The following is a 15173-nucleotide window of genomic DNA, read 5'->3' as shown; positions in this document are numbered from 1 at the left end:
TTAGCTTACTTGTTTGTGTGCTGTCTGCCTCTCTAACCAGAGAGTGAGCTTCATAAAGGCAGGGGCTTTGTGGGGCAGGAACGGTCATGCTCACCCATAAAAATGTTGTACAGATTAGACGAGACCCTGTATAGGAACTACGTGGCATCCAGTAGATGCCTCCTACATGAGATTTTGGGGGGTAGGGTAATTATGCTCCAAAAGTATGTTCGGAATCTAATTATTCATGCTTCACTCTATTTTCCATGTTTTATCTCACAGACATACAGACTGCGGACAGATAGGGAAGGCATTCATGAATGCATTTCTTTCCAAGGATCCTTGTCACAGTTCAGAGCAAGACTACCAGCTGCTGCTGAAGCTGACCAATCAAACCATACCCTGCCACACGGTAACTGGATCAAGTTCTTGGTTTTAGAACTGAGGCTGAAAGCCAGAGGGAAGAGGTCACAGGACCAAAGTTTGACCCGGATGAGGGAGGAGGAAAATCTGGACATAAGAATGTAGGTGTGGTTGGCGTATATGGAGTTAGTGGGGCTCATGGGAGAATAGGATGTGATTAGGATTTAGGACATTGGAGAGAGAAATGGGATCACCCAAAGAGGAAAGGACACTTGGTTAAAAACCAGGCAATAAATAAATAACATAGAATAAAAACCCAACAGGAAACCCAATCCAAACCAAACAAAAAGAACCCAACTTTAGCCAATTACAAAACGCTCCCTGACCTCTGGTGATAACGACAACAACAAAAACAAAACAGCAACAACAAAACAACAACAGCCATGCCGATTTGCACTTGCCATCCTGTGAAACAAGCAGATCTGGTGCTACCCCTCCCCGCCCCCTCCACTTCACCAGTGAGAAAGTGAATCCTAGGGGGGAGGTGACCAGTTGAAATGGCACGAGATTTGGAGCCTAGGTTTTAGTACTTTGAGTAGATCTTTTCTGAAGTCAGCACTGGCGGTGAAATTCAGCCTGCCCCCAGTCATCTTTGTGAAGCCCGTCAGCTGGATGACAGCCTCTCCTGGCCCCAGGGGTAGAGCTGGAGTTCCGGGAGCAGGAGACCTCACCCAAAAGAGCTGCCAGGTGAATAGCACCTGTGTGACACTGTTGAATGAGAGGCTGTGCCCCAGGCATGGGATTGAGCACTTTATTTGCATTGTCTTCAGCATCCAAGAGCTTCTTACAACTATTCTTGTTACCATTGTACAGATGGGGAAAGTAAGGCTTTCGGTGTCCCAGGTCAGACAGTGCATCAGCAGTGACGCTGGGCTTCAAACCACACCCTCCACAGCCTCCGAGTCTGAGTGAATAGATTCATGGAGCCTAAGAGCATTCTGAAATTTGATTGTTTGTACCTTATAAGAGATCCTGAAAAAGCACTACCTATGTTTGCTCCCTTCTTCTCCCCTCCTCCTCCCTCCTCCTCCTCCTCTCCTCCTCCTCCTCCTCCTCCTCCTCCTCCTCCTCCTCCTCCTCCTCCTCCTCCTCCTCCTCCTCCTCCTCCTTCTTCTTCTTCTTCTTCTTCTTCTTCTTCTTCTTCTTCTTCTTCTTCTGTGGGGATAAGAGAGAATTGGGAAAGGATATAGGGGAATACTGAGCTCTTTGAGAAACAACCAACGCTTCTCTCCCAAAACAATGCATAGACAAAATTGTTTTGCAGATAAATTTAGGAATTTTGTAACTTCCTAATGTCTCCTCTCCTCCAGATGTGGTCCGAGCCTATGTTCAATATAAGATTTTGATCAATGGCTTTAAGACTTTTTTTTTTTTTACTGCAACCCAGAAATATAAGCTCATTTTACACTGTGGCCTAGAACACACACACACACACACACACACACAAACACACACACACGCACGCACGCACCTGGAAAGCAGGTTTTCGTTTTGCTTACTAAATTGATCTCAGGAGTAGTTTGTGATGCCTGGCTGGTGTTGCTCAGTGGTTGAGTATCAACCCCCTGAACCAAGAGGTCCCCAGTTTGACACCCTGGTTTGTGGGCTCTAACCCCAGTAGGGGCAGGCAGGAGGCACTGATGGATGGTTCTCTCCCATTGATGTTTCTATCTATCTCTCTCCCTCTCTCTCTCTCTCTTAAAAAAATCAACAAAAAACATATTTTAAAAATAGTGTGTGTTTTCTCTTTCTTAGAGTGTCTTTTGGAGCAAATCAAATCAGCTAGCTCACCTGTACACCAGGGTGCGGCAGGATATGTTCACGCTGGAGGACACACTGATGGGCTACATTGCCGACGGTCTCTACTGGTGCGGAGATGCAGGCTCCTCTGGTGAGGATGGGGGCCATTGGGATCGTCCAGGGACGGCAGGGTGAAGGAGCCCTGAGCTCTGCTGGGGGCCCTGAAAGGTCAGTGTGGAGGATAGGTCCCTGGTACCCACCCTGACGCCATCTATGCTCCCAACGACAACCTAGCCTGATGCAAAATAGTGTCTTTTAAAAAAAACTTTTAATTGATTTCAGAGAGGAAGGGGAAGAGAGAGAGAGAGAGAGAGAGAGAGAGAGAGAGAGAGAGAAACATCAATAATGAGATAGAATCACTGATTGCCTGCCTCCTGCACACTCGCAACTGGGGACCAAGCCTGCAACCTGGAAATGTGCCGTGACTGGGAATTGAACTGTGACCTCCTGGTTCTTAGATCGATGATGCTCAACCACTGTGTCACTAAGGCTCGGCTGAGATAGTGTTCTTTAGACCAACTCATGTGGTCATTCTTTCTTTTCTACCCCCATCACACTCCTTGAGTCCAATGCACTAACATAGTTTTTGCTGGGACTGTTCTAACAGCCTCACTGCCCACTCCTCGCCCCTTTCATTCAGCCTACATGGCTACCAAGGATTGTTTTTGTCTCTATTCTAAAGCCTAAATAGCAATTTTTCGCCTCCGGGGTAAGGCCCAAATTCCTCAGCATGGCCTGCGTCTGTCTTTCAGATGTCTCATCTTCCAGGTTCCCGTCCCCATCCCTCCTGCTCTGGTGGTGCTAGCCTAACCCACAAGGTGGTTTCACACCCCCGGGCCTTTGCACCCAAGGGGTCCCAGATTAGAGAGGGTGCAGGCTGGGCTGAGGGACACCCCCCCCCCAGTGCACGAATTTTGTGCACCAGGCCTCTAGTATGTGTGTGTGTGTGTGTGTGTGTGTGTGTGTGTGTGTATATATATATATATATAAAGCAAAACTTTATTCAATCTTAGAATAAAATCATTTTCAACATCATGGGTGAGTCTGGAGGGCATTCTGCTATGTGAAATAAGCCAGTCAGAGAAAATAAAATACTGCATGGTGTCATTTATATGTGGAATTAAAAAAAATTGAATTCCTAAAAATAGAATAGAAAAGTGGTTGCCAGGAGCAAGGGGTGGGGAATATGAACAGGCTGGTAAAGGGGTAAAATCTTCCACTTATGAGATGAGGAAGATTTGAGATCTAGTGTACAGCATGGTGATGATCATGGATAATAATGTAGAAGCATTAACTGAAATTTTCTGAGAGTAGAACCTACCTGTTCTCTCACAGAGACACTTGCACAGATAAATGTGTGACCTGATGGATGTGTTAATTGACTCCAGGTGGGGAAATCTTTTCACAATGTACATATGCATATCAAATGGTTGCATTGTACACTTTAAAATCTTACTATCACACTTGTCAATTATACAAAAATAACTAGAAAATGTTAGTGAATGAAGGCAGATATTCTCGGGAGAAGTGACATAGAAACTGTGTCCATGCTCTGAGTCTATTGTATCTCATGGAGGCTTGAGCCTGTCTTTGTTTTTTTAAAAAAATATGTTTTTATTGATTTTTAGAGAAAGAGATAGAAACATTGTTGAGAGAGAATCATCAATTGGCTGCCTTCAGCACACCCCCTACTGGGTATTGAGCCCACAACCCAGGCATGTGCCCTGACAAGGAATTGAACCAGTGACCTTTTGGTTCATGGGTCGACACTCAACCAATGAGCCACACTGTCTGGGTAACCTGAGCCTGTCTTGATGGTGAGAGTGTAGAAAGACTCCGAGGCCATCTGAGCCTAAGGGTGTGGGTCTAGGGAGGAGGAGAGGAAAGCTGTGGACAGGAGAGTGTTGGCAGGAAGCAGAGGAGTGGTTGGGGGGAACGGCTGAGACCCAGCTTTATGTCCGATTCCTCCTGCACTCTGGGACAATGTTGGGGGCTTATCTCTGTCAGATGAGCTTTCTCAATTTCCCAGAACGATGACTCAAAGCTGGTCACCGTGTTCCTGTCTGGGGTTTGGAGGGTAAGGTAAGGACTTGGATGGGAGTCAGGGGCACTTAGTTAAATTGGGTCGAGATGTGTCCATTCTCCATCCTCCTTCTTGGCAGCAATGCCATTGGATAATGGTTCTGCTTTGACTGAACAGCCAGGGAAGAACGGGGCTTAATTACACCTGTGACTTTCCACTTTAATTATTGTCTACAAACCATGTCTTTTAGAAGTGAACTATCAGTCCTGCCCAAACTGGAGAAAAGACTGCATAAACAACCCCATGTCTGTGTTCTGGGACACGGTATCCAAAAGGGTGAGTACCAGGCGTGAACTTGGAGAATTTGGGAGACCATTGGGAGACCACGGAGTGAAGAGGCCATCTAGCCAATGGTTGGTTTGGATTCTCTTTGGATCACACATCCTTTTAGGAACAGAAGTTTGGGATTCTTTCCTGATGAAAATGTTCCTGACTTACATTCTAGAAGATTTTCACATACAATTTTAGGATATGCATGGGGGGCACATGGGCTGCAGTGGGAGAATCCCTGCTCTTACACATTTTTTTTTTTTTTTGGCTTTGGCTTTGGCTGCCAGGAATCTCCTGCGTGGTTTAATCCTCTGGCCCAGGTCTTGGCCAATCCTAGATTCCTGGGCCAGTCTTAGCAATTGGCACTTTCAGAACTTCCTGTGTGCCAGGCACAGTCCTAGGTTTCACATGGATTACAACCTTTCATCCTCACAAGCACCCTCTGAAGTAGGTACCATGAGTATCACACCATCTTACAGATGAGCAAATAGTGCTGCGGGCAAGAAAGCAATCTGCCGAATGTCCACAGCGAGTGGCAGGTCTGTGAGTGAATCCCAAATTGTCTGACTCCAGTCCCAGAATCTGGCTGGGAAATATTCACCATCTTCCCTGCCACTTTCTCCCTATTTCTGACTTTACCCTAAGCTACCTTTGTGGCTATTTCTTTTTCTTATAAGTCACTCCTTTGCATGAAAGTGAACTAGGAACAAATGGGAAAGAAAAGAAGAAAGAAGTGAGGGAAAGAAAAAGAGGGAGAAAGTACAACTACGTTACCTATAATTCTCCAAAATTAAATTCAGACACCGAGGAGCTGGGGCAGTGGAAACTCACACTTGTTAATTGCATATTTATGACAAGTCCTGAGCCAGGTGCCTTACCAATGTCATCCCATTTAGTCCTCACAGTAGGTGCTGAGGGAAAGTTACAGGTGAGGAAACGGAGACTCAGATGTTAAGGATCTCATCCAAGGTCAATGGGCTAGTAAGAGGTAAACCCTGGTAGAGACAAGGAAATAACCTGGGATTTGAAGTCAGGAGGCCATTTCAATGTACACAGATCCTTTAACCATCTGTTTGACCTTCAGATTCCTCATTTGTGAAATGGAGATAAAACTGATATAACCCCATAGGGTTACTTCTATCCTTTTCACTAAGAATGCATTCCTTTAATGCATATTTGCTGAGTACCTACTGTGTGCTGTGAAAAATCAGAGGCACTGTATAGGTTTTGTTGTTTTACTTGGGGGGGGGGAGGTGGTTTCTTTCTTTTTCTGAGAAAAGTGTCTATTTTATCATTCTATGACATGTTTGGGGGCAGTGCTGCTGCCAAAAACTTTTAAAGTCAATCACATGTTGTATGTGGCAAGCACCTGCATGTGTTCCCCATAGTGTCCTTGGAGCTAGGAGCACAGCGGTGAAGGGGATGGAAGGTGCACCCTACCTTTGTGAGCTACTGTGGGACTGCGCCTTTATCTTGGCCAAATGCTTGCTCATAGATGCAGGTACATAGCCTTCTTTTATCAGAGTCGGTCCTTTCTTTTTCTGACAATAGAGGCAGTGCCTCTTGGGCTTGGATCCCCATCCCACTTTCTCGCTTCCAAGTAACCTTAGGGTAAATGGACTCAACCCTGCCTCCCCAGGGCTCTGAGGATTGCATGGCATTGCAGGTCAGTGTTTGGCATCAACCCTGTGAGCACTCAGTTGAGTTAGCACCTGTGAGTGACATTAATTGGGCCTCTGTCCTCTGCTCATCACCCCCAACAGAAAGCCACAGTGGGTTTTCACAGTTCCATTTCAAATAGCTCAGTGGTGTTTTATTACCTGTAGATTAAAGGCCAGGTTTCTTGGCAAAGCCTTCCATAAATGAACTTATCTACCAACTTCAAAATCCACTGACGTTGCCCCCAAAACACCACTCTTCTCCCAAGTCCCCCGGCCTTTCTGTTCGCAGCTGCCTCAGCCTTTGCCAGGGGAAACCCTATTATTCCTTCAGCTTTTGTTGCCCTCTGTTATGTTTTTTGTTTTTTTCTATTTCTTTCCTAATCTCCATCACAGAGTGTTTGGACTTTTTAAAAATTTTTTCTTTATTGTTGAAAGTATTACAGATGTCTCCTCCCTCCTCCCTCCCCCATTGACTCCCTCCACCCCACTCCTGTAGGTTTGGACTTCTCCCTTCCTCTTTTCCTCCCTACAGGTTTCCATGGATCTCCAAGGCTCCTGGGCTGAGCGGCAAGCAGACAGCCAGGCTCACAGCTCTCCAAGAGCTCTCAGTAGCTGTGGCCAAGCCCATAAGGAAGCTCATCCTCACCATGAGCCAGTCCCTGGGGGTGGGCTTCCCGGAGGGAATGCATAGATTGCTTTATTTTATTCATTTTGTTTCTTCCAGTTCCTAGCAAGGAGTCCGGCTGAATGTTTCATGAGGAAACAACACTTTTTGCTTAATAATATTCATTCATTGATTCATTTATTCATTCATTCATACATTCCGCATTTCTCTTTGTGCCTGTGTGGGCCTCAGTGTCGCCTTTCTTGGTGTCCCCATCCCCCTTACCCCTGGATCGGCTACCCTGCTCCCTAAGTGAAGTGCAGTGTCTACAGTTTATGGCACCAAGAAAGCACTTTTCTCTTCCTCCTCCAGCTATGTTCCTCTTACTCAGCTGAACCTCGGAGCCACGTATTTAGTAACAATGGTGCTGAACTTCATTGTGCAAACACAGATGAGAGCAACTGCTTCCAGAACTCTCCTGTGAAGCATAAGCCTCCAGTGGTTGGGCTGAAAGTACATAGACCTGGGAATGCTGAGCTGGAGCCATCCAGGTTACCCCACCTTAACCACTAGCACTGAGAGCTGTTTTGGGTGCAACTGCTGGGGCTTGCTGATTATGTTTACACTAGAGGCCCGGTGCACGAAATTCGTGCATGGGGGTGGGGGGGTGTCCCTCAGCCCAGCCTGCACCCTCTCCAATCTGGGACCCCTCGAGGGATGTCCGACTGCCAGTTTAGACCCAATCCCGGTGGGATCGGGCCTAAACAGGTAGTCGGACATCCCTCTCACAATCCAGGACTGCTGGCTCCCAACTGCTTGCCTGCCTGCTTTCCTGATTGTCCCTAACTGCTTCTGCCTGACAGCCTGATCACCCCCTAACCACTCCCATTCCAGGCTGATTGATGTCTAACTGCTCCCCTGCCAGCCTGTTTGCCCCCAACTTCCCTCCTCTGCAGGCCTGGTCACCCCTAACTGCCCTCCCCTGCAGGGTTGATCGCCCCCCAACTGCCCTCCCTTGCCAGCCTGGTCCCTCTCAACTGCCTTCCCTTGCAGACCTGGTGCCTCCCAACTGCCCTCCCCTGCTGGCCATCTTGTGGTGGCCATCTTGTGTCCACATGGGGGCAGGATCTTTGACCACATGGGGGCAGCCATCTTGTGTGTTGGAGTGATGGTCAATCTGCATATTACTCTTTTATTAGATAGGATAGAGGCCTGGTGCATGGGTGGGGGCCAGCTGGTTTGTCCTGAAGGGTGTCCTGGATCAGGGTGGGTGTTCCCTTGGGGTGTGGGGCAACCTGGGTGAGGGGCCTGTGGTGATTTGCAGGCCAGCCACGCCCCCCAGCAACCCAAGCGGAGGCCCTGATATCTGGAATTTATTTATCTTCTACAATTGAAACTTCATAGCCTGGAGCGGAGCCAAGCCTCCTGCTCTCTCCATGGCAGCAGCCATTTCTGTTGGAATTTATGTATCTTCTATAATTGAAACTTTGTAGCCTGGAGTGAAGGCCTGAGCTGGCCAAGGCTGCAGAAGCTTGGCTTCCTCCATCGCCCGGGGCAACCCTAGCCTCCTGCTCTTCCAGCTCTGTGGCTGCCGCCATTTCTGTTGGAATTTATTTACCTTCTATAATTGAAACTTTGTACCCTTGAGTGGAGGCCTGGGCCCGCCAGGGTGTGTGGAAAGCTTGGCTTCCTCCATTGCCAAGGAATCCCAAGCCTCCCTCCTGCTCTCTGTGGCCACAGCCATCTTGGTTGGGGTTAATTTGCATATTCACTCTGATTGGCTGGTGGGCGTGGGTGGTGGGCGTGGTTTGTGGGTGTAGCAGAGTGATGGTTAATTTGCATATTACTCTTTTATTAGATAGGATGCTGAGGAATTGTGGGCTTTCTTTTTCTCTTTCAGTTTGCAGAAAATGCCTGTGGTGTGGTGCAGGTGGTGCTCAATGGGTCCATCACTAACACCTTTGATCAAAACAGGTACTGGGGGAGGAGGGTGATGGGAGCTGGGGGAGGGTATAGGGGAGATAAATGGTGATGCAAAGGTTAGCACAGCCTCCTATTAGATAGTTTATCTATAGACAAATATACTTTTCATGTTTAAGGTTACTCCTAAAGTTTTGGGCCCAAAAAGGTAAAAATTTTGTATTTTATGGAGAGATTTTCCTTCCTAAGTAAAAGTTTTTTGTCCTTGTGCTGTGTCCATCATCCCCTCTTGGCTGTTTGAAGTCTGATGGATTGTTGTCAGCTCTCTCCTCCATTACACTCCATGCTGCCCATTTCCTGCCTTTGTTCACGCTGTTCCCCCATCTGACCTGCCCCCTTAGTCCTTCTGCCTATCTGAATCCTCACCAGCCACGAAGATCTGTCCTTAACCCTGTTTCCTCCATGAACATGTGAGTCCCAGTCCAGCACCACAATTATTGGGAACATCCCAAGAGAATTATGTGCTCTTGCTCTTCACTATCTCCTGGTCGTCAACGCTTCAGTTAAAAGCAGGACTCCAGAGGCCATCACGTACTACATATGGGACTTTATGCAGGGCACTTCAATCTTTGAGCCCCTGTAGTGTGTACCTGCAGAGGTGGTGGTGCTATGAAGATGAACGGAGACAGTGTGTGAAAAATGATGAGCTCTGTGCTGACAGAGAGAAGATACACAATGAGTATCAGCCATTATTCTCTCATTTAATCCACACCATTGACACTTCAATGCCTTCCTCCTCTACTGCCTTCTATACTTACAGTTTTCACCACTTGGATTACCTTTTCAGTCTTCGTTCTCCAATCTGTCCTGGGATAAGGCTGGATTGAGAGGAGGGACCACTCTAGGGGCTCCAAATTAAGTTCCCTTCTCTCCTGTTTTAATATTTAGTTCTATGAAGAAGCATTTGTCCTTTGTCTTCTGCTTTTGACCTTAACCTTGTGGGCTTTTGGATGAAAGTGCTAACATTCCAGAATTTTACAATCTGGTATGAGGAACCTAAGTACTTGCAATGGTAGTGGCAGGTGTCAGAGACTAATGGGGCAAGGTTTAGGAGTGGGGTTAGAGCAGGACACCAGGGTCTTTATTTCTTTTTTAAAAAAAATGTATTTTTATTGATTTCGGAGAGGAAGGGAGAGGGAGAGAGAGATAGAAACATCAGTGATGAGACAGAATCATTGATCAGCTGTCTTTTGCATGCAACCGGGGCATGTGCCCTTGACTGGAATCAAATCCAGGACCCTTCAGTCTACAGGCCAACTCTCTATCCACTGAGCCAAATCATATAGGGTGCCAGGGTCTTTCAAAGCTGTGCTACAACTTACCTGAGCATGTGGATTGCCTGGGGATTGCCCAATTGCAGATTCTGGTCCAGCAGGGGGTGGTGGACTGAGATTCTGCCATTTTTAACTAGCTCCCAGGTGATGTCATGGTGTTGGTTTATGGCCCAGTCTTGGGAAAGCTAGTACTTAAAGAATCAACATCAATGTCCAGATAAGAAATCTCATTTTGACAATCTTATTCACTGGGGGTCATGCTGAAAGAGTAAAGGTGGCATCAGTCCCAGAGGGTGGGTTTTAACCAATGGCACCCTACCTGCTGGCTTTTCACAGGGGCTAAGGGTTCCTGAAGTATTCAGTTTGGGGTTAACAGTGTTCTTTTTTCTCTTCTGTCTTAGCACTTTTGGACGTGTGGAAATCCATAATTTGCATCCAGGGAAAGTTTCTATGCTAAAAGCCTGGGTGATGCATGACATTGGAGGAGTTCACAGGTATATGTTACTACTTTGTACCCATAGAGTCTCAGGTTTACTTTAGGAATTGATCAGCAAAAGAATCCACAGTCTCAAGAATGTATTGAGGAAAGACTGGCTCAGGAAATGAATGGGGCCTTATTCTACATTCAGCCCATCCCAACAACCTCTCAATTTTATCTCCATAATAGGTATCTACCTACTTTGCACCTTAGGCTCCCCTGCTGACCTGTGAACTCTCAGAATTGACCTCTGCTTCACCTCTTTATCCCAGGGCTTTGTGCAAGGCCTGCTACCTAGAAGAAAATGACTCAGGAGACATTTGCAAGATCATGTCATTTTAACACTTTCTTCTTTCTTTCCCAGGCACCACTCATGCTCGAGTCCCATCATAGATGATTTGAAATTTATTTTAAGCAAGAGGAATATTTCATTTACCTGCCAGGATGACTACAGGTAATTGATTTGTTCTTGAAGTAGAAATGGCCATCTTGCCATCTATAGGCATCTTCCCTTGGGCCTTGATGGTGATCTGGGATGGTGACTGATGGTGATCTCTCTACCTTCCCCTCCCCATCCCCAGCCTAGTCCTTAGGTGTCCCCAGCTAGTGACCTTCTGAAGAAAATGGGTTGCTGCTTTTACTGTTTCTTGATCATCAGCTGACATTCATAGCCCATGTCTGTGCCGTGCCAGAGCCAAATATTCGTTTTCATCTCCATATATCATCATCAAACATCCCTTCTCAGTATTTATTGTTATAGCTTAACAACTGAAATGAAACTAAACTGGGCCCCACTTGAAGTCACTCACTCCTGAACGTGAGCTTTCTCCATGTTGTCACTGCAGGAGAGGAACTTGTGTGGATGCTAAGTGATCAACACATACCTTTGTTGCTAACAAAGGGGCTTCTTTTCTTGAATTGAATGGTAGATGTATTGCTCTGCCTCTAGATCTCCTTTTCTGCTTTCTTGTCACAGGCCTATCAAGTTTCTTCAGTGTGTGAAAAGTCCTGACCATTCATCTTGCAGTAATATGGGCCATCAGGACGGTGCTTTCTGATCTTTGAGCCCTTGTGGTGTACACGGTTGTGTGTGACTCAGGAGACATGCTGATGGAAAGCTGAGGATTTGGGGGATCTTCTGTCATCAAGCCAACCCAAAAGATGAAAGCTTTTCCTCCAAAAGTCTTAAAATAGCTTGTTATTGGCATAGTTTTTATTTTGATCTCTTAACATTCAAGAAAAGATTAATTATTATATAAAATTAGAATGAAAATTTTATGTTGCTTTAATTTTCATATGATGTTTTTATGTTGTTTATATGTTGAACAGAATATGACTCTCTCTGGAAATACATTTTCCAGAGACTATCAGAAGCTTCCAGGTTCTCCAGGAGGACAATAAAAGTTTGGAAGCCTCTTGGTCAAGAAGAACACCCAAATTTACCCCACAGACTGGTTAGGCACAGAAGTCGTTCTTGTCCTGAGGACACTTGGCTGTCACTTTGCCATTGCGAGATGTGACCACTGCAGCTTCTGGGAAAAGAAGTAACCAGAGTAGATGGTTCATGGTGATGGGACATGAAGTATGGTACCTACCTCAGGCTCACCAGCCTCAGGTTCATGGCTGCACAGATCCACCTGCCTCACAGGACCTGAAATATGGAAAGTGCTTAGAACAGAGTTCAGAGCTCAGTTTTTTTGTTTGTTTTTTAATTTAATAAATCTTTATTGTTCAGATTATTACAATTGTTCCTCGTTTTTCCCCCATAGCTCCCCTCCACCCAGTTCCCACCCCACCCTCTGCCCTTACTGCCCCCCTCCCACTGTCCTCATCCATGGGTGTACAATTTTTGTCCAGTCTCTTCCCGCATCCCTCACATCCCTTTCCCCCGGAGGATTGTCAGTCCACTCCCTTTCTTGCCCCTGATTCTATTATATTCACCAGTTTGTTCTGTTCATCAGATTATTTTTATTCACTTGATTTTTAGATTCACTTGTTGATAGATATGTATTTGTTGTTCATAATTTTTATCTTTACCTTTTTTCTTCTTCTTCTTAAAGAATACCTTTCAGCATTTCATATAATACTGGTTTGGTGGTGATGAACTCCTTTAGCTTTTTCCTATCTGTGAAGCTCTTTATCTGCCCTTTAATTCTGAATGATAGCTTTGCTGGGTAGAGTAATCTTGGTTGTAGGTTCTTGCTATTCATCACTTTGAATATTTCTTGCCACACCCATCTGGCCTGCATAGTTTCTGTTGAGAAATCAGCTGACAGTCGTATGGGTGCTCCCTTGTAGGTAACTAACTGTTTTTCTCTTGCTGCTTTTAATATTCTCTCTTTGTCTTTTGCTCTTGGCATTTTAATTATGATGTGTCTTGGTGTGGTCCTCTTTGGATTTCCTTTGTTTGGAGTTCTCTGCGCTTCCTGGACTTATAAGTCTATTTCTTTCACCAGGTGGGGGAAGTTTTCAGTCATTATTTCTTCAAATAGGTTTTCAGTATCTTGCTCTCTCTCTTCTTCTGGCACCCCCAAATTCTGATATTTGTATGCTTGAAGTTGTCCCAGAAACTCCTTACACTATCTTCATATTTTTGGATTCTTTTTTCTTTTTGCTTTTCTAGTTGAGTGTTGTTGTTTTTTGGCTTCTTTGTATTTTAAATCTTTGACTTGATTCTTGTGATCCTCTAGTTTGCTGTTAGATCTCTGTATAATATTTTTAATTTCAGTCAGTGTATGCTTAATTTCTAGTTGGTCCTTTTTCATATCCTCAAGGATCTCGCTAAATTTATCGGCCTTTTCTAGGAAATTCTTGAAACACCTTATAACTGTGGTTTTGAATTCTATATCCAGTCGTTTGCTTTCCTCCATTTCTTTCATTTGTGATCTGTTTCTTTGTCTCCGCATTATGGCTGCTTCCCTGAATTGATAGAGTGGCTTTGTGTGCTAGGTGTCCTATAGGGCCCAGTGGCTCAGCCTCCCCAGTTACCTGAGATGGACACTCTTGGTGCACCCCTTTGTGGGCTGTGTGCACAGTCTTGTTGTAGTTAAGCCTTGATTGTTGTTGGTATCACTGGGAGGAATTGACCTCCAGGCCAATTGGCTGTGAGGATCAGCTGTGTCTATACTGGGAGAACTTCTGTGCTGGAGACACCCTTATGAGACAAGACTTGCAAAAGCCTCTGTGCTCAGCTTGGATGGGGCAGAGTCTCAGGGCAGAGCAGACAGCATTGGCTTCCCATCAGCCCTGCCCTAATAGGCCCCTGTGTCTCAGTATCCCGTGGTAATTGCTACAAGAACCTCTGAGAGAAAGCTGCCCTCGAGTTCTGCCTGCTGCCAGACAGTCCAGTTTCTCCCCGAATGAGTCTGGGTCCCCAGAGTCTTGCCCAGAACTGGAGTTCAGTGCAGTTGGGAGCTTTTGTCTCCCTCCCACTTGAGAAAGCCAGCTGCACATTCAGTTGCCAGTCCTCTCTGCGCGTGCGCGACTCAGTACCTCTGCCTCCTGCAGCTCCTCTGAGTCTCAGTGTGCTTTTCTCTTTCCTTCTAGTTGTAGAATTTCCACTCAGCCAGCCTTCCTGTGGTTCTGGATGATGTCTGTTTTGTCTTTTAGTTGTAACTTTTAAATTGTTGTGCGAGGCAGCAGTTTAGGTGTTTACCTATGCCGCCATCTTGGTTTCTCCCAGAGCTCAGTTTTTCTACCTGTGAAATGGGGGTGATGACAGTGGTGACTTCTGGATTGTTTTGAGCATTTGAGCAAGATGCTAGGAGTATAAATCTCAGAATTGATACTTAGGAAGAGCTCTATTAAAGTTAGTTTTTTAATTTAAAAAATGTTGGAACCTGTTTTTATTCCTGAGGAAACTCCTTGACTGGCCTACTTGTTTAGAAGCTGAGGCCCTGGGAGTAATGGAGAAGGTAAGGTTTGGCCCTCTTGACAATCAGCAGGGTCAGACACACTCTCACACAAGGCTTGAATGGCTTGGATGGTTAGAACTTATCCACCTGAGGGGACTGCACCGGGTATCCTCCTGAAATCTTTAACTAAGATCTGGCTCCCATCCCAAGATCAACATTGACAATGGTATTAACAGATAATGCCCCCCATACCCTCCCTTGCCACCAAATCTAAGGATTTAATATTTGTAATTGTCATTCTGTAGCCCACCATGAGTTCAACAACTTTCCCTGGCATTGCCGATTCAAGCCCTGCTTGGTGAGCAGGGCCCACCACTCTGGTGACAGTAAAGGGGTGTATATCTCCTTAGTAGAATGAAATCAGAAGACACAATGTGTTGGAAGTACCACTTCACTCCCAGTGTAATCAGTGCACTGAAAGAACATTGGGGAAGGGTGAGACTGAGAAGGAACGGGGTAGCTAACCCAAGCCTTCGATACAAGAACAAATCTCCCTTTGAGAATACTACTTAATAATCACTCAGTTCAGTTTCCACAGAGTTGCATTCCAGAGAATTTCCCTGAAGTGGCAGAATAATCAGATCCAAGTTGACTGCTGGAGGAAGAGAGGCCCCTTTGGGAGTCACTAAGTCTCAGATCACTCTTGGTTGCTCAGCATTAATGACTTTGGCCCATAGAACTCAGAGCTTCTCCAGGCACAGATTGCT

The 15173-nt window shown here is 45.8% G+C and overlaps 1 protein-coding gene across 1 annotated transcript in view; it reads left to right on the top strand.

The window, feature by feature from the left end:
• Positions 1-12238, top strand: part of CD38 (CD38 molecule) — a 37787-nt gene extending 25549 nt beyond the window's left edge. Inside the window, exons 2-8 of the mRNA XM_054724092.1 lie at positions 262-391; positions 2158-2293; positions 4476-4561; positions 8721-8794; positions 10476-10568; positions 10917-11006; positions 11529-12238. Coding sequence (XP_054580067.1) covers positions 262-391; positions 2158-2293; positions 4476-4561; positions 8721-8794; positions 10476-10568; positions 10917-11006; positions 11529-11610 — 691 coding nt within the window. The 3' untranslated portion in view covers positions 11611-12238. The remainder of the gene's footprint in view (positions 1-261; positions 392-2157; positions 2294-4475; positions 4562-8720; positions 8795-10475; positions 10569-10916; positions 11007-11528) is intronic.
• Positions 12239-15173: the final 2935 nt, after the last annotated feature.

This window comes from Eptesicus fuscus, chromosome 2, assembly GCF_027574615.1.
Source record: "Eptesicus fuscus isolate TK198812 chromosome 2, DD_ASM_mEF_20220401, whole genome shotgun sequence".
NCBI classification, from domain to species: Eukaryota; Metazoa; Chordata; class Mammalia; order Chiroptera; family Vespertilionidae; genus Eptesicus; species Eptesicus fuscus.
This window is presented reverse-complemented; position numbering and strand designations above follow the sequence as displayed.